The sequence below is a fragment of the Lampetra fluviatilis genome, unplaced genomic scaffold (assembly GCF_964198595.1).
Source record: "Lampetra fluviatilis unplaced genomic scaffold, kcLamFluv1.1 SCAFFOLD_332, whole genome shotgun sequence".
NCBI classification, from domain to species: domain Eukaryota; kingdom Metazoa; phylum Chordata; class Hyperoartia; order Petromyzontiformes; family Petromyzontidae; genus Lampetra; species Lampetra fluviatilis.
The window spans coordinates 10001-31799 of record NW_027620668.1 but is presented as its reverse complement, the minus strand read 5'-3'; the positions used below and the strand labels follow the sequence as shown (position 1 = coordinate 31799).

General features: G+C 50.4%; 2 protein-coding genes across 2 annotated transcripts in view; both read left to right on the top strand.

The window, feature by feature from the left end:
• Positions 1–135: 135 nt before the first annotated feature.
• Positions 136–13811, top strand: LOC144954222 (DNA repair protein RAD51 homolog 3-like; the record flags this gene model as incomplete). Its single annotated transcript, XM_078884773.1, has 6 exons — positions 136–267; positions 2808–2939; positions 3839–3908; positions 7682–7742; positions 8756–8816; positions 13245–13811. Coding segments are annotated over 6 exons (645 nt in total), but the record flags the coding sequence as incomplete, so codon positions are not given.
• Positions 13812–14930: 1119 nt separating this feature from the next.
• LOC144954221 (uncharacterized) overlaps positions 14931–21799 on the top strand; it is a 9469-nt gene continuing 2600 nt past the window's right edge. Inside the window, exons 1-2 of the mRNA XM_078884772.1 lie at positions 14931–14948; positions 19527–19709. Of these exons, the coding sequence (XP_078740898.1) occupies positions 14931–14948; positions 19527–19709 (201 nt within the window). The remainder of the gene's footprint in view (positions 14949–19526; positions 19710–21799) is intronic.

The following is a 21799-nucleotide window of genomic DNA, read 5'->3' as shown; positions in this document are numbered from 1 at the left end:
TATAGTGTAGTGTAGTATATAGTAATGTGTATAATAGTGTATAGTAGTGTAGTGTGTAGTATATAGTAGTGTATAGAGTAGTGTATAGTGTAGTGTAGCGATGGTAACTTCTTTCCGACCCCTTCCTCCGTAGAAGCTCTGGAGGCCTCCTCCTCGTTCACTCTGGAGGCCGTCCTCTCCTCCATCCACTGCTTCCGATGCCACAACCACACGGAGCTCACCGCCCTCGCTCACCTTCTCCCCGACTTTCTCCAGCGGCACCCAGGGGTGAGTGGTGGTGGTGGTGAGCTCACCCGGTGAGGCGAGGGTGAGGCGGGCTCTTCTTAAGTGGGGCGCTGCGGTGGCTGGGAGATGTCGACTACCTCGCCTGGTCTACAGGAGGTCGTGGGTTCAGTCTCTGACTCTGGGAGATGTCGACTACCTCGCCTGGTCTGCAGGAGGTCATGGGTTCGATCCCTGACCCTGGGAGATGTTGACTACCTCGCCTGGTCTGCAGGAGGTCGTGGGTTCGATCCCTGACCCTGGGAGATGTTGACTACCTCGCCTGGTCTGCAGGAGGTCGTGGGTTCGATCCCTGACCCTGGGAGATGTTGACTACCTCGCCTGGTCTGCAGGAGGTCGTGGGTTCGATCCCTGACCCTGGGAGATGTTGACTACCTCGCCTGGTCTGCAGGAGGTCATGGGTTCGATCCCTGACCCTGGGAGATGTTGACTACCTCGCCTGGTCTGCAGGAGGTCGTGGGTTCGATCCCTGACCCTGGGAGATGTTGACCACCTCGCCTGGTCTGCAGGAGGTCGTGGGTTCGATCCCTGACCCTGGGAGATGTTAACTACCTCGCCTGGTCTACAGGAGGTCGTGGGTTCGATTCTGGACGACCTCCTGTAGACCAGGCGAGGTAGTCGACATCTCACCACGGAGTGAGAGAGAGAGACGCAGACTGCAAATGTCAGAATGTTTTTATAGTGGAGGAATCCGATGGGACATAAAGCTGTCCAGTAGATGTCCAGTAGTAGTGTATAGTAGTGTGTAATGTATAGTAGTTAGTGTATAGTATAGTGTGTAGTGTGTTTTGTGTAGTAGTGTATAGTGTAGTAGTGTCATGTGTAGTGTATAGTAGTGTAGTATAATGTAGAAGTGTGAAGTGTATAGTAGTGTATAGTGTAGTGTGTAGCATAGTGTGTAGTGTATAGTGTAGCGTAGTGTGTAGTATAGTGTAGTGTGTAGTTAGTGTATAGTAGTGTATAGTGTAGTGTGTAGTGTATAGTATAGTGTAGTGTGTAGTTAGTGTATAGTAGTGTATAGTGTAGTGTGTAGTGTATAGTGTAGCGTAGTGTGTAGTATAGTGTAGTGTGTAGTTAGTGTATAGTAGTGTATAGTGTAGTGTGTAGTGTATAGTATAGTGTAGTGTGTAGTTAGTGTATAGTAGTGTAGTTAGTGTATAGTAGTGTATAGTGTAGTGTGTAGTTAGTGTATAGTAGTGTAGTTAGTGTATAGTAGTGTATAGTGTAGTGTGTAGCGTAGTGTATAGTATAGTGTAGTGTATCGTATAGTGTATAGTAGTGTAGTTAGTGTATAGTAGTGTATAGTGTAGTGTGTAGTGTATAGTATAGTGTAGTGTGTAGTAGTGTATAGTGTAGTGTGTATCGTAGTATATAATGTATCGTAGTGTAGTAAATGTTGAACGTCTTTTGCACTGTCAGTAGCCAAGTGTGCAAATCGAGGTGCAGGCGAAGAAAAACCAAAACAACAAGCGGCTTTATAGAAATAAGTTTTCAATTTAATACAGTGGTGCAGTGTATAGTGTAGTAGCGTATCATGTATTGTAGTGTGTAGTGTATAGTTTAGTAGCGTATAGTGTAGTGGTGTATAGTGTAGTGTATAGTGTAGTGTATAGCGTAGTGTGTAGTGTAGTGATTAGGAGTGTGTAGTGTATAGTGTAGTGTAGTGTATAGTGTAGTAGTGTATCATGTATTGTAGTGTGTAGTGTATAGTATAGTAGCGTATAGTGTAGTGGTATAGTATAGTAGCGTATAGTGTAGTGGTGTATAGTGTAGTAGTGTATAGTAGTGTATAGCGTAGTGTATAGTAGTGTAGTGTATAGTAGTGTATAGTTTAGTGTATAGTGTAGTGTATTGTATAGTAGTGTATAGTAGTGTATAGTGTAGTAGTGTATAGTGTAGTAGTGTATAGTGTAGTGTATAGTAGTGTATAGTGTAGTGTATAGTGTAGTGTATAGTAGTGTAGTAGTGTAGTGTGTGTATAGTGTAGTGTATAGTAGTGTATAGTGTAGTGTATAGTAGTGTAGTAGTGTATAGTGTAGTGTATAGTAGTGTATAGTGTCGTGTATAGTAGTGTATAGTGTAGTGTATAGTGTAGTGTATAGTGTAGTGTGTGTGGTGAACAGGTGAGGCTGGTGGTGGTGGACAGTGTAGTGTGTAGTGTAGTGTATAGTGTGTAGTAGTATAGTGTATAGTGTAGTGTATTGTAGTGTATAGTGTGTATAGTGTAGTAGTGTATAGTGTAGTGTATAGTGTAGTAGTGTAGTGTATAGTGTGTGTAGTGTATAGTAGTGTATAGTGTAGTGTAGTGTATAGTGTAGTGTATAGTGTAGTGTATTGTAGTGTATAGTGTAGTGTATAGTGTAGTGTATAGTGTAGTGTATAGTGTAGTGTATAGTGTAGTGTATAGCAGTGTATAGTGTAGTGTATAGTGTAGTGTATAGTTTAGTGTATAGTGTAGTGTATAGTAGTGTGTAGTAGTGTATAGTGTATAGTGTAGTGTATAGTGTAGTGTGTGTGGTGAGCAGGTGAGGCTGGTGGTGGTGGACAGCGTTGCGTTCCCATTCCGTCACGGCTTTGACGACCTCAGCCTCCGCACTCGCCTCCTCAGCGGGCTGGCACAGCAGCTCATCGCCCTGGCCTGCACTCACCACCTCGCTGTGAGATACACGCTACACTATACTATACACTACACTATACACTACACTACACACTACACTATACACTACACTATACTCTACACTATAAACTACACTATACACTACACACCACACTACACTATACTCTACACTATACACTACATGCTACACGCTACTATACACTACTATACACTACTACACTATACACTAATACACTACACTATACACTACTACACTACACTACTACACTACTATACACTACTACACACTACTACACTATACACTACACTATACACTACACACTACACTATACACTACTACACTATACACTACTACACACTATACACTACTACACTACACTATACACTACTACACTATACAATACACTACACACTACACTATACACTACACGCTATACACTACACTACACACTACTCTACACTACATGCTACACTACACGCTATACACTACACGCTACACACTACACTACACGCTACACACTGCACGCTACACGCTACACTACACGCTACACACTACACTACACGCTACACACTGCACGCTACACGCTATACACTACACTATACACTACACTACGACACGCTATACTACTAAACACTACACTACACTATACACTCTATACACTACACTACGACACGCTATACTACTAAACACTACACTACACTATACACTACTACACACTACACTACTACACTACTATACACTACTACACACTACACTACTACACTACTATACACTACACTATACACACTATACACTACTATACACTACACTATACACTACTACACACTACACTACTACACACTACACTACTATACACTACTACACACTACACTACTATACACTACTACACACTACTCTACTCACCACTGACCGTGTCGTCCCCTCACCACTCTCACCAGGTGGTGCTCACCAACCAGATGACGACGCGGGTGAGCGGCCAGGGGGAGTCTGTGCTCGTACCGGCGCTAGGTGAGGCAGTACGCCGCCAGCACACGCAGTACACACAGACGCAGTACGCACTCACAGTACGCACAGACGCAGTACGCACTCACAGTACACACAGACGCAGTACACACTCACAGTACGCACAGACACAGTACGCACACAGTACGCACAGACGCAGTACGCACTCACAGTACGCACAGACACAGTACGCACACAGTACGCACAGACGCAGTACGCACTCACAGTACGCACAGACGCAGTACACACTCACAGTACGCACAGACGCAGTACGCACTCACAGTACGCACAGACGCAGTACGCACTCACAGTACGCACAGACGCAGTACGCACTCACAGTACGCACAGACGCAGTACGCACTCACAGTACGCACAGACACAGTACGCACTCACAGTACGCACAGACGCAGTACGCACTCACAGTACGCACAGACGCAGTACGCACTCACAGTACGCACAGACGCAGTACACACTCACAGTACGCACAGACGCAGTACGCACTCACAGTACGCACAGACGCAGTACGCACTCACAGTACGCACAGACGCAGTACACACTCACAGTACGCACAGACGCAGTACACACTCACAGTACACACAGACGCAGTACACACTCACAGTACGCACAGACGCAGTACGCACTCACAGTACGCACAGACGCAGTACGCACTCACAGTACGCACAGACGCAGTACGCACTCACAGTACGCACAGACGCAGTACGCACTCACAGTACGCACAGACGCAGTACGCACTCACAGTACGCACAGACGCAGTACGCACTCACAGTACGCACAGACGCAGTACGCACTCACAGTACGCACAGACGCAGTACGCACTCACAGTACGCACAGACGCAGTACGCACTCACAGTACGCACAGACGCAGTACACACTCACAGTACGCACAGACGCAGTACGCACTCACAGTACGCACAGACGCAGTACGCACTCACAGTACGCACAGACGCAGTACACACTCACAGTACGCACAGACGCAGTACACACTCACAGTACGCACAGACGCAGTACGCACACGCAGTACGCACAGACGCAGTACGCACACGCAGTACGCACACACAGTACGCACAGACGCAGTACGCACACACAGTACGCACAGACGCAGTACGCACACACAGTACGCACAGACGCAGTACGCACTCACAGTACGCACAGACACAGTACGCACTCACAGTACACACAGACGCAGTACGCACTCACAGTACGCACAGACGCAGTACGCACTCACAGTACGCACAGACGCAGTACGCACTCACAGTACGCACAGACGCAGTACGCACTCACAGTACACACAGACGCAGTACGCACACACAGTACGCACAGACGCAGTACGCACACACAGTACACACAGACGCAGTACGCACTCACAGTACACACAGACGCAGTACGCACTCACAGTACGCACAGACGCAGTACGCACTCACAGTACGCACAGACGCAGTACGCACAGACGCAGTACGCACTCACAGTACACACAGACGCAGTACGCACTCACAGTACGCACAGACGCAGTACACACTCACAGTACGCACAGACGCAGTACACACTCACAGTACGCACAGACGCAGTACGCACAGACGCAGTACGCACTCACAGTACGCACAGACGCAGTACACACTCACAGTACGCACAGACGCAGTACGCACTCACAGTACACACAGACGCAGTACGCACTCACAGTACGCACAGACGCAGTACACACTCACAGTACGCACAGACGCAGTACGCACAGACGCAGTACGCACTCACAGTACGTACAGACGCAGTACGCACTCACAGTACGCACAGACGCAGTACACACTCACAGTACGCACAGATGCAGTACGCACTCACAGTACGTACAGACGCAGTACGCACTCACAGTACGCACAGACGCAGTACACACACAGTACGCACAGATGCAGTACGCACTCACAGTACGCACAGATGCAGTACGCACTCACAGTACGCACTCACAGTACGCACAGACGCAGTACACACTCACAGTACGCACAGACGCAGTACGCACTCACAGTACGCACAGATGCAGTACGCACTCACAGTACGCACAGATGCAGTACGCACAGACGCAGTACGCACTCACAGTACGCACAGACGCAGTACGCACTCACAGTACGCACAGACGCAGTACGCACAGACGCAGTACGCACTCACAGTACGCACAGACGCAGTACACACTCACAGTACGCACAGACGCAGTACACACTCACAGTACGCACAGATGCAGTACGCACAGACGCAGTACGCACTCACAGTACGCACAGATGCAGTACGCACAGACGCAGTACGCACTCACAGTACGCACAGACGCAGTACACACTCACAGTACGCACAGACGCAGTACGCACACACAGTACGCACAGACGCAGTACGCACTCACAGTACGCACAGACGCAGTACGCACACACAGTACGCACACACAGTACGCACTCACAGTACGCACAGACGCAGTACGCACACAGTACGCACAGACGCAGTACGCACTCACAGTACGCACAGACGCAGTACGCACACACAGTACGCACACACAGTACGCACTCACAGTACGCACAGACGCAGTACGCACAGACGCAGTACGCACTCACAGTACGCACAGACGCAGTACGCACACACAGTACGCACAGACGCAGTACACACTCACAGTACGCACAGACGCAGTACGCACAGACGCAGTACGCACACACAGTACGCACAGACGCAGTACACACTCACAGTACGCACAGACGCAGTACGCACAGACGCAGTACGCACACACAGTACGCACAGACGCAGTACGCACACACAGTGAGCGAGCGAGTGGGTGAGTGGGCGAGCGGGTGGGTGCGTGAGTGAGTGAGTGAGTGGGTGGGCGCGTGAGTGAGTGGGTGGGCGCGTGAGTGAGTGAGTGAGTGGGTGGGCGCGTGAGTGAGTGGGTGGGCGCGTGAGTGAGTGGGTGGGTGCGTGAGTGAGTGAGTGAGTGGGTGGGCGCGTGAGTGAGTGGGTGGGCGCGTGAGTGAGTGAGTGAGTGGGTGGGCGCGTGAGTGAGTGGGTGGGCGCGTGAGTGAGTGAGTGAGTGGGTGGGCGCGTGAGTGAGTGGGTGGGCGCGTGAGTGAGTGGGTGGGTGCGTGAGTGAGTGAGTGAGTGGGTGGGCGCGTGAGTGAGTGGGTGGGCGCGTGAGTGAGTGGGTGGGTGCGTGAGTGAGTGAGTGAGTGGGTGGGCGCGTGAGTGAGTGGGTGGGCGCGTGAGTGAGTGGGCGCGTGAGTGAGTGGGTGGGCGCGTGAGTGAGTGGGTGGGCGCGTGAGTGAGTGGGTGGGTGCGTGAGTGGGTGGGTGGGTGAGTGAGTGGGTGGGTGCGTGAGTGGGTGGGTGCGTGAGTGGGTGGGTGAGTGAGTGAGTGGGTGTGTGAGTGCTTGAGTGAGTGGGTGAGTGAGTGGGCGAGTGAGTGGGTGGGTGGGCGCGTGAGTGAGTGGGTGGGCGCGTGAGTGAGTGGGCGCGTGAGTGAGTGGGTGGGCGCGTGAGTGAGTGGGTGGGCGCGTGAGTGAGTGGGTGGGTGCGTGAGTGGGTGGGTGGGTGAGTGAGTGGGTGGGTGAGTGAGTGAGTGGGTGTGTGAGTGCTTGAGTGAGTGGGTGAGTGAGTGAGTGGGTGTGTGAGTGAGTGGGTGGGTGTGTGAGTGAGTGGGTGTGTGAGTGAGTGGGTGTGTGAGTGAGTGGGTGGGTGCGTGAGTGAGTGGTTGATGATGGTGATGAAGGTGGTAGTGATTGTGCTACCTTTATCCCCCCCCAGGGGAGAGCTGGGGACACGCGGCCACGCACCGTCTGGTGCTGCGCTGGGAGGGGCGGACCAGGTGAGACCCGCGGCGTCGGTGACGAGGAGAGCTTCACGGCTCTTCAGATTCAGCCAGTCTAGGTGCATAGTCTGATCTGATGTGGTGTACAGTGTAGTGTGGTGTAGTGTATAATGGTGTAGTGTATAATGGTGTATAGTGGAGTGTAAAGTGGTGTGGTGTATAATGGCGTGGTGTATAGTGTAGTGTATAGTGGTGTGGTGTATAGTGTAGTGTATAGTGGTGTATTGTAGTGTGTGCAGTGTAGTGTATAGTGTAGTAGTGTAGTGTATAGTGTAGTGTAGTAGTGTGTAGTAGTGTGTAGCGTATAATGTATAGTATAGTCGTGTATAGTGTAGTGTATAGTGTACTAGTGTATAGTAGTGTATAGTATAGTAGTGTATAGTGTAGTGTATAGTGTAGTGTGTAGTAGTGTGTAGTGTATAGTGTAGTGTATAATGTATAGTGTAGTGTGTAGTAGTGTGTAGTGTATAGTGTAGTGTATAATGTATAGTATAGTCGTGTATAGTGTATAGTAGTGTATAGTGTAGTGTGTAGTAGTGTATAGTGTAGTGTATAGTGTAGTAGTGTATAGTAGTGTATAGTATAGTCGTGTATAGTGTAGTGTATAGTGTACTAGTGTATAGTAGTGTAGTAGTGTATAGTGTGTAGTGTAGTAGTGTAGTGTATAATGTATAGTATAGTCGTGTATAGTATAGTAGTGTATAGTGTAGTAGTGTATAGTGTAGTAGTGTATAATGTATAGTATATAGTGTAGTGTATAGTGTGTGTAGTGTATAGTGTAGTGTATAGTGTATAATGTATAGTATATAGTGTAGTGTATAGTGTGTGTAGTGTATAGTAGTGTAGTGTATAGTGTGTGTAGTGTATAGTGTAGTGTATAGTGTAGTGTATAGTATAGTAGTGTATAGTGTAGTGTGTAGTAGTGTATAATGTATAGTATATAGTGTAGTGTATAGTGTAGTGTATAGTTTTCGGTGAGTGAGTGGGGGTCTCCCGCGTGCGTTTCGCAGGGTGGCCACCGTCTTCAAATCCCCAAGTCACCGTGAGGACAGCGCTTGCTTTGCCGTCACGGTGAGCGACCGGCAAAACACCACCACCACCACCACCACCACAGACTCCCCACCGCCACTACCACCAACCAACCACAGTCAGTCACAATCACCATCATCATCATCACCACTACCACCACAATCACCACCACTACCACCACCAACCAACCAGTCAGTCACTACCACCACTACCACCATCATCACCACCACCAACCAGTCAGTCACTATCACCATCATCATCACCACCACCACAGACTCCCCACCGCCACTACCACCAACCAACCACAGTCAGTCACAATCACCATCATCATCATCACCACTACCACCACAATCACCACCACTACCACCACCAACCAACCAGTCAGTCACTACCACCACTACCACCATCATCACCACCACCAACCAGTCAGTCACTATCACCATCATCATCACCACCACCACAGACTCCCCACCACCACTACCACCATCCAACCACAGTCAGTCAATACCACCTCTACCACCATCATCACCACCACTACCACCACCACCAACCAGTCAGTCACTATCACCACTATCATCACCACCACCATAATCACTACCACCACCATTGCCACCACTACCACCAACCAACCACAGTCAGTCACTACCACCATCATCACCACTACCACCATAGTCATCACCACTACCACCACCATAGTCATCACCACAATCACCACCACTACCACCAACCAACCACCGTCATCACCACTACCACCACAATCGCCACAACCACTACCACCACCATAGTCATCACCACCACTACCACCAACCAACCACAGTCAGTCACTACCACCATCATCACCACTACCACTATCATCACTACTACCACCAACCAACCACAGTCAGTCACTATCACCACTATCACTACCACCACCACCACCACCAACGAACCACAGTCAGTCACTACCACCACTACCACCACCATCATCACCACCACTACCACAGTCATCCTCACTACTACCACCATCACCACTACCACCATCACCACTACCACCATCACCACTACTAACCACCATCAGTCATCGTCACCACCACAGACACTATCACCACAGTAAGTCAATATCAACACTCACCACCAGCACCACAGCCTCTCACTATCACCACCACCACAATCATTGCTACAATCCCCACCACTACCACCGTCACACCTTGACCATTGTATGACTTTGCGTGTGTTCTTGTTAGCGTCCTTAACGTCATTATTTGTGACCCGGCTGCTTGTGTTTGCGCTACCAACCCAGCACACACGCCCCCCAAGTTCCATTCCCACTCACCAACTCTCTCGCCGGGTCTACAGGAGGTCATGGGTTCCATCCCGAACCTAACGATGCCTGCCGCTGTATATTTGGAGTGTGTGTGTCTCTCTCTCTCTAGACGTGGTGAGATGTTAACTTACCTCGCCTGGTATGTGCGTACGTATCTGCAGGTCTACGTGTATGTGTGTGCGTATTTGTAGGTCTACGTGTGTGTGTACGTGTGTGTGTGTAGGTGTACGTGTGTGTGTGTACGTGTGTGTGTAGGTCTCCGTGTGGGTGTGTACGTGTGTGTGTGTGTGTACGTGTGTGTGTGTGTGTACGTGTGTGTGTGTGTGTGTACGTGTGTGTGTGTACGTGTGTGTGTGTGTACGTGTGTCTAGGTCTCCGTGTGTACGTGTGTACGTGTGTGTGTGTGTACGTGTGTGTGTGTGTGTGTAGGTCTCCGTGTGAGTGTACGTGTGTGTGTAGGTCTCCGTGTGTGTGTGTGTGTACGTGTGTGTGTGTGTACGTGTGTGTGTGTGTGTGTACGTGTGTGTGTGTAGGTCTCCGTGTGTGTGTGTACGTGTGTGTGTGTACGTGTGTCTGTAGGTCTCCGTGTGTGTGTGTGTGTAGGTCTCCGTGTGTGTGTGTACGTGTGTGTGTAGGTCTCCGTGTGTGTGTGTACGTGTGTCTAGGTCTCCGTGTGTGTGTGTGTACGTGTGTCTAGGTCTCCGTGTGTGTGTGTGTACGTGTGTAGGTCTCCGTGTGTGTGTGTGTACGTGTGTGTAGGTCTCCGTGTGTGTGTGTACGTGTGTGTGTGTACGTGTGTGTGTACGTGTGTCTGTAGGTCTCCGTGTGTGTGTGTACGTGTGTACGTGTGTGTGTGTGTGTACGTGTGTACGTGTGTGTGTGTGTGTACGTGTGTGTGTGTACGTGTGTGTGTGTAGGTCTCCGTGTGTGTGTGTACGTGTGTGTGTGTGTACGTGTGTGTGTGTGTGTAGGTCTCCGTGTGTGTGTGTACGTGTGTGTGTGTGTGTAGGTCTCCGTGTGTGTGTGTACGTGTGTGTGTGTGTGTAGGTCTCCGTGTGTGTGTGTACGTGTGTGTGTGTGTAGGTCTCCGTGTGTGTGTGTACGTGTGTGTGTGTGTGTAGGTCTCCGTGTGTGTGTACGTGTGTGTGTGTGTAGGTCTCCGTGTGTGTGTGTACGTGTGTGTGTAGGTCTCCGTGTGTGTGTGTGTACGTGTGTGTGTGTACGTGTGTGTGTGTACGTGTGTGTGTGTAGGTCTCCGTGTGTGTGTGTACGTGTGTCTAGGTCTCCGTGTGTGTGTGTACGTGTGTGTGTGTGTACGTGTGTGTGTAGGTCTCCGTGTGTGTGTGTACGTGTGTGTGTGTAGGTCTCCGTGTGTGTGTGTGTGTGTGTACGTGTGTGTAGGTCTCCGTGTGTGTGTGTGTAGGTCTCCGTGTGTGTGTGTGTAGGTCTCCGTGTGTGTGTGTACGTGTGTGTGTAGGTCTCCGTGTGTGTACGTGTGTGTGTGTACGTGTGTGTGTGTACGTGTGTGTGTGTGTGTACGTGTGTGTGTGTACGTGTCTGTAGGTCTCCGTGTGTGTGTGTACGTGTGTCTGTAGGTCTCCGTGTGTGTGTGTACGTGTGTGTGTGTGTACGTGTGTGTGTACGTGTGTGTAGGTCTCCGTGTGTGTGTACGTGTGTGTGTAGGTCTCCGTGTGTGTGTGTACGTGTGTGTCTGTAGTTCTCCGTGTGTGTGTACGTGTGTCTGTAGGTCTCTGTGTGTGTGTACGTGTGTGTAGGTCTCCGTGTGTGTGTGTGTGTACGTGTGTGTGTGTGTGTACGTGTGTGTGTGTGTGTGTGTACGTGTCTGTAGGTCTCTCCGTGTGTGTGTGTACGTGTGTGTGTAGGTCTCCGAGTATGTGTGTACGTGTGTCTCCGTGTGTGTGTGTGTGTACGTGTGTAGGTCTCCGTGTGTGTACGTGTGTCTGTAGGTCTCCGTGTGTGTGTGTGTACGTGTGTGTGTGTACGTGTGTGTGTGTAGGTCTCCGTGTGTGTGTGTGTACGTGTGTGTGTACGTGTGTCTGTAGGTCTCCGTGTGTGTGTGTGTACGTGTGTACGTGTGTGTAGGTCTCCGTGTGTGTGTGTGTACGTGTGTCTGTAGGTCTCTGTGTGTGTGTGTACGTGTGTGTAGGTCTCCGTGTGTGTGTGTACGTGTGTGTGTAGGTCTCCGTGTGTGTGTGTACGTGTGTCTGTAGGTCTCTGTGTGTGTGTGTACGTGTGTGTAGGTCTCCGTGTGTGTGTGTACGTGTGTGTGTAGGTCTCCGTGTGTGTGTGTACGTGTGTGTGTAGGTCTCCGTGTGTGTGTGTACGTGTGTCTGTAGGTCTCTGTGTGTGTGTGTTTACGTGTGTACGTGTGTGTAGGTCTCCGTGTGTGTGTACGTGTGTCTGTAGGTCTCTGTGTGTGTGTGTGTACCTGTGTCTGTAGGTCTCTGTGTGTGTGTGTGTGTGTACGTCTCCGTGTGTGTGTGTAGGTGTACGTGTGTGTCTAGGTCTTCGAGTATGTGTGTACGTGTGTGTCTCCGTGTGTGTGTGTGTGTACGTGTGTCTGTAGGTCTCTGTGTGTGTGTACGTGTGTCTGTAGGTCTCCGTGTGTACGTCTCCGTGTGTGTGTGTGTGTACGTGTGTCTGTAGGTCTCTGTGTGTGTGTGTGTACGTGTGTCTGTAGGTCTCTGTGTGTGTGTGTGTACGTCTCCGTGTGTGTGTGTAGGTGTACGTGTGTGTGTAGGTGTACGTGTGTGTCTAGGTCTCCGAGTATGTGTGTACGTGTGTGTGGTGTGGTGTGGGGAGCGGTGGGTGTAGTGGTTAGCGCGCTGCGCTACGAACCCGGCGACTCGAGTTCGATTCCCGCTCACGGCCAACACCGGTGACCATTCTCTGAACCGGTCCTGGGCTTCCTCTAGGTCGACTCAGCCTCAAACGAGTACCTGGCAAGGTGTGTAAACATCGCCACTGGGGAGACAAAGGCGGCCGGGGATTGGTGTTGGCCACCCACCCCCTCGTGTGCCGTGCCGACCTTCATAGGAGCTCGCCAACGGCACTTGCCCCAACAGTCTGTTACAGGGCTACACGGGGGACCTTTATCTTTGGCGTCGACAGCAGCCTCTGTTCCGTGTGCGGGTCTGCGAGCGTAGCCGGACGGCGTGAGGGACGTGCCACAGCCTCCCGCGTCCACCACCGTCGCTCAAGCCAGCGTCCACCATCACAGCGTCCACCGCCACAGCCTGGAGTCGAACCCACGCAAACGGAGACGCGGGGACGAAGAAACCACTCCGCCTGAGGGATCCACACCACCCCTGACCCCGCTGGCTAGGAGATGTTGACCACCTCGCCTGGTCTACAGGAGGTCGTGGGTTCGATCCCTGACCCTGGGAGATGTTGACCACCTCGCCTGGTCTACAGGAGGTCGTGGGTTCGATCCCTGACCCTGGGAGATGTTGACTACCTCGCCTGGTCTACAGGAGGTCGTGGGTTTGATCCCTGACCCTGGGAGATGTTGACCACCTCGCCTGGTCTACAGGAGGTCGTGGGTTCGATCCCTGACCCTGGGAGATGTTGACCACCTCGCCTGGTCTACAGGAGGTCGTGGGTTCGATCCCTGACCCTGGGAGATGTTGACCACCTCGCCTGGTCTACAGGAGGTCGTGGGTTCGATCCCTGACCCTGGGAGATGTTGACCACCTCGCCTGGTCTACAGGAGGTCGTGGGTTCGATCCCTGACCCTGGGAGATGTTGACTACCTCGCCTGGTCTACAGGAGATCATGGGTTCGATCCCTGACCCTGGGAGATGTTGACTACCTCGCCTGGTCTACAGGAGGTCGTGGGTTCGATCCCTGACCCTGGGAGATGTTGACTACCTCGCCTGGTATACAGGAGGTCGTGGGTTCAATTAGCCTGAGAGATTTTAACTACCTCACCTGGTCTACAGGTCGTGGGTTCGATTAGCCTGAGAGATGTTAACTACATCGCCTGGTCTACAGGAGGCCATGGGTTCGATCCCTGACGACGCCTGCTGCTGTATATTTGGAGTCTGCGTCTCTCTCCCCGTGGTGGTCTCTGCGTGGATTTTGTCTCCGGGTCCTCCGGTTTCTCCCCTCCACGTTCAGAATCTGCGTCGCCGCGCCGTGTCCAGAGTTGTTTAGCCGCTGATGTAAATGTGCACGCTGTGACGATCACGACGACGACGACGACGATGACGACATCAACCACGTGGTGTAGCTGATGTCATTTGGTGATGTCCATCAGATCGCCTGTCTTGACACAGAACTACACACAGCATCTTAGTGGAGACTCACACCCTGGTCACAAATACAAAACACAGTTTCGTTTTGTGGTTCTCAATATTTGCACGGCTACTCTTACCCCACCAACCCCCCCCCCCTTGTTTAATTTATTTTCAACAGAGTGTAGCCCCCCCCCCCCCCACCACTCCCTCCACCACGTTTTGCCTTGACACCAGAGGTCACAAACAGATTTTGATTCCTTACCCCTCGTACCCGGCCGCACCAGGGTTGCAAACTCTCCCACTCACTCACCCACTCACTCACCCACTCACTCACCCACTCACTCACTCACGAACTCATCTCACTCACTAACCCACGCACTTACTCACCCACCAACCAGAGGTCGCAAACGGGTTTTGATTCCCTACCCGTACCCGGCCGCACCAGGGTCGCAAACGGGTACCCGTACCCGGCCGGGTACGGGTAGCCGGGTATCGGGTAGGGTACGGGTATCGGGTACCCGGTTGCGACCTCTGCTTGACACACCCCCCCCCTCTCCCAACACGAATCTGTTGCAATAAAACGATAGAACCTCAATGTCCTTCGGCTCAAGTGTCACATTTTGTCCGAGGTAAACCCCCCCCAACTTAGCCAGACAACTGCAAGGCTGATACTGATGATGATGATGAAAACAGAAAAATTAACTCTGGGGAAAGCCGTGTCGCATCATTTCAAAGTCGCACTTTCTCCTCACCACTCCCACTCACCACTCACCACCCCTCACCACTCCCACCCCTCACCACCACTCCCACCCCTCACCACCACTCCCACCCCACTCACCCCTCACCACCCCCATTCACTCCTGACCACCTCCACTCACCACTCGCCAGCCCCACTCACCCCTCACCACTCCCACTCACTCCTCACCACCCCCACTCACTCTTCACCACCCCCACTCACTCCTCACCACCCCCACTCACCCCTCACCACCCCCACTCACCCCTCACCACCCCCACTCACCCCTCACCACCCCCACTCACTCCTCACCACCCCCACTCACTCCCTCACCACCCCCACTCACCCCTCACCACCCCCACTCACCCCTCACCACCCCCACTAACTCCTCACCACCCCCACTCACTCCTCACCACCCCCACTCACCCCTCACCACCCCCACTCACTCCCTACCACCCCCACTCACCACCCCCACTCCCCCCACTCACCCCTCACCACCCCCACTCACCCCTCACCCGACCCTCCACCCAACCCGCCCACCCGCCCGCCCATTCCACATTAGCGTGTCCGAGGAGGAGGTTTCCGTGGCCCGGCTGTGCTCCCGCAGTCCCATACCCTTTTTCAATATTGCACTACTCTCTACCGAGTGCTACAGGAGTGCAAGCTCGAAAAGGTGCCGGGCTGCAGAGGAGTTTGGGGGGGGGGGGGTGGTGAGGGGTGGGGGGGGGGCGCTCTGTCACGCTCATCGCCACGGCAACTCGTGCCGTCCTCGCGGCGGCTACGGTGCGAACCGTCGGGACAGAGGCGGTCCCCACTCCCGGTCACTGAGAAGTCGTCTTCTTGGTTCTTTCGGTAAAGTCGCCACGTAGAAGGGAAGTAATAAAATAATACAAATAAAACATAATAAAATAAAATTTTGTTTTAATAATAAATAAAACATTCTACAATAATTCAATTTAAACATAGTAAAATAATACAATTTAAACATAATAAAATAATAAAAATAAAACATTAAAAGAATTAGAATAAAACATAATAAAACAATAAAAATAAAGCATAATAAAATAATACAATTCTCACGACGTTTCGGCCACAACGCAAGCAGCCGTCCTCAGGCGAAGAACGGGTCTGTCGGAAAGACAGCGTCTGAATGAACAGGTCTGTCAGAAAGACAGCGTCTGAATGAACAGGTCTGTCGGAAAGACAGCGTCTGAATGAGCAGGTCTGTCGGAAAGACAGCGTCTGAATGAGCAGGCCTGTCGGAAAGACAGCGTCTGAATGAGCAGGTCTGTTGGAAAGACAGCGTCTGAATGAACAGGTCTGTCGGAAAGACAGCGTCTGAATGAACAGGTCTGTCGGAAAGACAGCGTCTGAATGAACAGGTCTGTCGGAAAGACAGCGTCTGAATGAACAGGTCTGTCGGAAAGACGGCGTCTGAATGAATAGGTCTGTCGGAAAGACAGCGTCTGAATGAACAGGTCTGTCGGAAAGACAGCGTCTGAATGAAACACCTCCAGGCTTGGCAGCGTATATTTAAGCTGCTGGGTTGGAGGGGGAAGAGCGTCTTGACAAAGGAATTTGCATATCAAGAGGAATTTAGCATATTTATGGGAAATGCAGATATGGGATTAGAAATGCAGATATGGGATTAGTAGTACTAATCCCATATCTGCATTTCCCATAAATATGCTAAATTCCTCTTGATATACAAACTATTTTGTCAAGGCGCTCTCCAACCCAGCAGCTTAAATATACGCTGCCAAGCCTGGTGGTGTTTCATTCAGACGCTGTCTTTCCGACAGACCTGTTCATTCAGACGCTGTCTTTCCGACAGACCTGTTCATTCAGACGCTGTCTTTCCGACAGACCTGTTCATTCAGACGCTGTCTTTCCGACAGACCTGTTCATTCAGACGCTGTCTTTCCGACAGACCTGTTCATTCAGACGCTGTCTTTCCGACAGACCTGTTCATTCAGACGCTGTCTTTCCGACAGACCTGTTCATTCAGACGCTGTCTTTCCGACAGACCTGTTCATTCAGACGCTGTCTTTCCGACAGACCTGTTCATTCAGACGCTGTCTTTCCGACAGACCTGTTCATTCAGACGCTGTCTTTCCGACAGACCTGTTCATTCAGACGCTGTCTTTCCGACAGACCTGTTCATTCAGACGCTGTCTTTCCGACAGACCTGTTCATTCAGACGCTGTCTTTCCGACAGACCTGTTCATTCAGACGCTGTCTTTCCGACAGACCTGCTCATTCAGACGCTGTCTTTCCCACAGACCTGTTCATTCAGACGCTGTCTTTCCCACAGACCTGTTCATTCAGACGCTGTCTTTCCCACAGACCTGCTCATTCAGACGCTGTCTTTCTGACAGACCTGTTCATTCAGACGCTGTCTTTCCGACAGACCTGCTCATTCAGACGCTGTCTTTCCGACAGGCCTGTTCATTCAGACGCTGTCTTTCCGACAGACCTGCTCATTCAGACGCTGTCTTTCCGACAGACCTGTTCATTCAGACGCTGTCTTTCCGACAGACCTGTTCATTCAGACGCTGTCTTTCCGACAGACCTGCTCATTCAGACGCTGTCTTTCCGACAGACCTGCTCATTCAGACGCTGTCTTTCCGACAGACCTGTTCATTCAGACGCTGTCTTTCCGACAGACCTGTTCATTCAGACGCTGTCTTTCCGACAGACCTGTTCATTCAGACGCTGTCTTTCCGACAGACCTGCTCATTCAGACGCTGTCTTTCCGACAGACCTGTTCATTCAGACGCTGTCTTTCCGACAGACCTGTTCATTCAGACGCTGTCTTTCCGACAGACCTGCTCATTCAGACGCTGTCTTTCCAACAGACCTGCTCATTCAGACGCTGTCTTTCCGACAGACCTGCTCATTCAGACGCTGTCTTTCCGACAGACCTGCTCATTCAGACGCTGTCTTTCCGACAGACCTGTTCATTCAGACGCTGTCTTTCCGACAGACCTGTTCATTCAGACGCTGTCTTTCCGACAGACCTGCTCATTCAGACGCTGTCTTTCCGACAGACCTGTTCTTCACCTGAGGACGGCTGCTTGCGTTGTGGCCGAAACGTCGTGAGAATTGTATTATTTTATTATGTTTAAATGTTATTATTTTATTACTTCCCTTCTACGTGACTTTACCGAAAGAACCAAGAAGATGAATCCCTGCAGTCACGGAAGAAGCTTTACATCGAAATTTAATGTGTAGTAGTGTATAGTGTAGTAGTGTATAGTGTAGTGTATAGTGTAGTAGTGTGTAGTGTATAGTGTAGTGTATAGTGTAGTAGTGTATAGTGTAGTGTATAGTGTAGTGTGTAGTGTAGTGTATAGTGTATAGTGTAGTGTATAGTGTAGTGTATAGTGTAGTAGTGTATAGTGTAGTGTATAGTGTAGTGTATAGTGTAGTGTATAGTGTAGTGTATAGTGTAGTAGTGTATAGTGTAGTGTATAGTGTAGTGTATAGTGTAGTAGTGTATAGTGTAGTGTATAGTGTAGTAGTGTAATGTGTAGTGTATAGTGTAGTAGTGTATAGTGTAGTGTATAGTAGTGTATAGTGTAGTAGTGTATAGTGTAGTGTATAGTGTAGTGTATAGTGTAGTAGTGTATAGTGTAGTGTATAGTGTAGTGTATAGTGTAGTAGTGTATAGTGTAGTGTATAGTGTAGTGTATAGTCTATAGTGTAGTGTATAGTGTAGTGTATAGTGTAGTAGTGTATAGTGTAGTGTATAGTGTAGTAGTGTAATGTGTAGTGTATAGTGTAGTAGTGTAGTAGTGTATAGTGTAGTGTAGTAGTGTATAGTGTAGTAGTGTATAGTGTAGTAGTGTAATGTGTAGTGTATAGTGTATAGTGTAGTAGTGTATAGTGTAGTGTATAGTGTAGTAGTGTATAGTGTAGTGTATAGTATAGTAGTGTATAGTGTAGTAGTGTATAGTGTAGTGTATAGTGTAGTGTATAGTGTAGTAGTGTATAGTGTAGTGTATAGTATAGTAGTGTATAGTGTAGTAGTGTATAGTGTAGTGTATAGTGTAGTGTATAGTGTAGTGTATAGTATAGTAGTGTATAGTAGAGTGTATAGTGTAGTGTATAGTAGAGTGTAGTAGTGTATAGTATAGTGTATAGTGTAGTAGTGTAGTAGTGTATAATGTAGTGTATAGTGTAGTAGTGTATAATGTAGTGTATAGTGTAGTAGTGTATAGTGTATAGTGTAGTGTATAGTGTAGTGTATAGTGTAGTGTATAGTGTAGTGTATAGTAGTGTAGTGTATAGTGTAGTGTATAGTGTAGTGTATAGTAGTGTAGTGTATAGTGTAGTGTATAGTGTAGTGTATAGTGTAGTGTATAGTGTAGTATATAGTGTAGTGTATAATATAGTGTAGTAGTGTATAATGTAGCGTAGTGACGATAACCACTTTGCCACGGCTCCCTCCCCAGGCCCACCGGGGTGTGCGTGGCGCCGTGGTGGACGCTACCACGGGCGTCGCCCTCCAGGAGACGGAGCTGCTCCTGCCGTGGGGGGCGGTGCGAACCGACGGAGCGGAGTTCCGCGTCTACCTCCCCGTGGGAACGCACGCCATCGGAGTGCGGGCGCCCGGGTACACGGAGCGGGTCCTCACGGTGAGCGCACGCTCCTCAGTCGCTTGCTCGCTCGCTCAGTCACTCGCTCAGTCAGTCGCTCAGTCACTCACTCAGTCACTCAGTCAGTCGCTCACTCAGTCACTCAGTCACTCACTCAGTCACTCACTCACTTACTTACTCACTCACTCAGTCAGTCAGTCACTCACTCACTCAGTCAGTCACTCAGTCAGTCAGTCAGTCACTCAGTCACTTACTTACTCACTCACTCACTCAGTCACTCACTCAGTCACTCAGTCACTCACTCAGTCACTCACTCACTTACTTACTCACTCACTCACTCAGTCACTCAGTCACTCACTCACTCAGTCACTCACTCAGTCACTCACTCAGTCACTCACTCACTTACTTACTCACTCAGTCACTCAGTCACTCACTCACTCAGTCACTCAGTCACTCACTCAGTCACTCAGTCACTCACTCAGTCACTCACTCACTTACTTACTCACTCACTCACTCACTCAGTCACTCAGTCACTCACTCACTCACTCAGTCACTCAGTCACTCACTCAGTCACTCAGTCACTCACTCAGTCACTCACTCACCCACTCACTCACTCACCCACCCAGTCACTCACTCACTCACTCAGTCACTCACTCACTAGCTCACTCAGTCACTCACTCAGTCACTCACTCAGTCACTCACTCACTCACTCAGTCACTCAGTCACTCACTCACTCACTCAGTCACTCACTCAGTCAGTCAGTCAGTCACTCACTCACTCACTCACTCACTCACTCACTCACTACCTCGCTCAGTCACTCGCTCAGTCAGTCGCTCGCTCAGTCACTCACTCAGTCACTCACTCAGTCAGTCAGTCACTCAGTCACTCGCTCAGTCACTCAGTTACTCAGTCAGTCACTCAGTCACTCAGTCAGTCAGTCACTCAGTCCTCACTCAGTCACTCAGTTACTCAGTCACTCACTCAGTCACTCAGTCAGTCACTCGCTCAGTCAGTCACTCACTCAGTCAGTCACTCGCTCAGTCACTCGCTCAGTCACTCAGTCACTCAGTCAGTCGCCCAGTTACTCACTCAGTTACTCACTCAGTCAGTCAGTCACTCAGTCACTCACTCAGTTACTCACTCACTCAGTCAGTCACTCGCTCAGTCAGTCGTTCAGTCAGTCACTCAGTCAGTCACTCAGTCAGTCACTCAGTCAGTCACTCACTCACTCAGTCAGTCGCCCAGTTACTCACTCAGTTACTCACTCAGTCAGTCAGTCACTCAGTCACTCGCTCAGTCACTCAGTCACTCGCTCACTCACTCAGTCACTCGCTCACTCACTCAGTCACTCACTCAGTCACTCACTCAGTCAGTCAGTCACTCACTCAGTCACTCGCTCAGTCACTCAGTCGCTCGCTCAGTCACTCACTCACTCAGTCAGTCACTCACTCAGTCACTCGCTCAGTCACTCAGTCGCTCGCTCAGTCACTCACTCAGTCACTCAGTCAGTCAGTCACTCAGTCGCTCAGTCAGTCACTCACTCACTCAGTCACTCACTCACTCAGTCACTCACTCACTCACTCACTCAGTCACTCACTCAGTCGCTCGCTCAGTCACTCACTCACTCACTCAGTCACTCACTCACTCAGTCACTCACTCAGTCACTCACTCAGTCGCTCGCTCAGTCACTCACTCAGTCAGTCAGTCACTCACTCAGTCACTCACTCACTCAGTCACTTACTCAGTCGCTCGCTCACTCAGTCACTCGCTCACTCAGTTAGTCACTCAGTCACACGCTCCTCACCCGCTCCTCACTCGCTCAGTCACTCGCTCAGTCACTCGCTCAGTCACTCACTCAGTCACTCGCTCAGTCACTCGCTCAGTCACTCGCTCCTCACTCGCTCAGTCAATCACTCACTCACTCAGTTAGTCACTCAGTCACTCAGTTAGTCACTCAGTCACTCGCTCAGTCGCTCAGTTACTCGCTCGCTCAGTCAATCAGTCACTCACTCAGTTAGTCACTCAGTCACTCAGTCAGTCGCTCAGTCACTCACTCACACAGTCACTCGCTCCTCACTCAGTCCTCACTCATTCACTCAGTCACTCACTCAGTCACTCACTCAGTCACT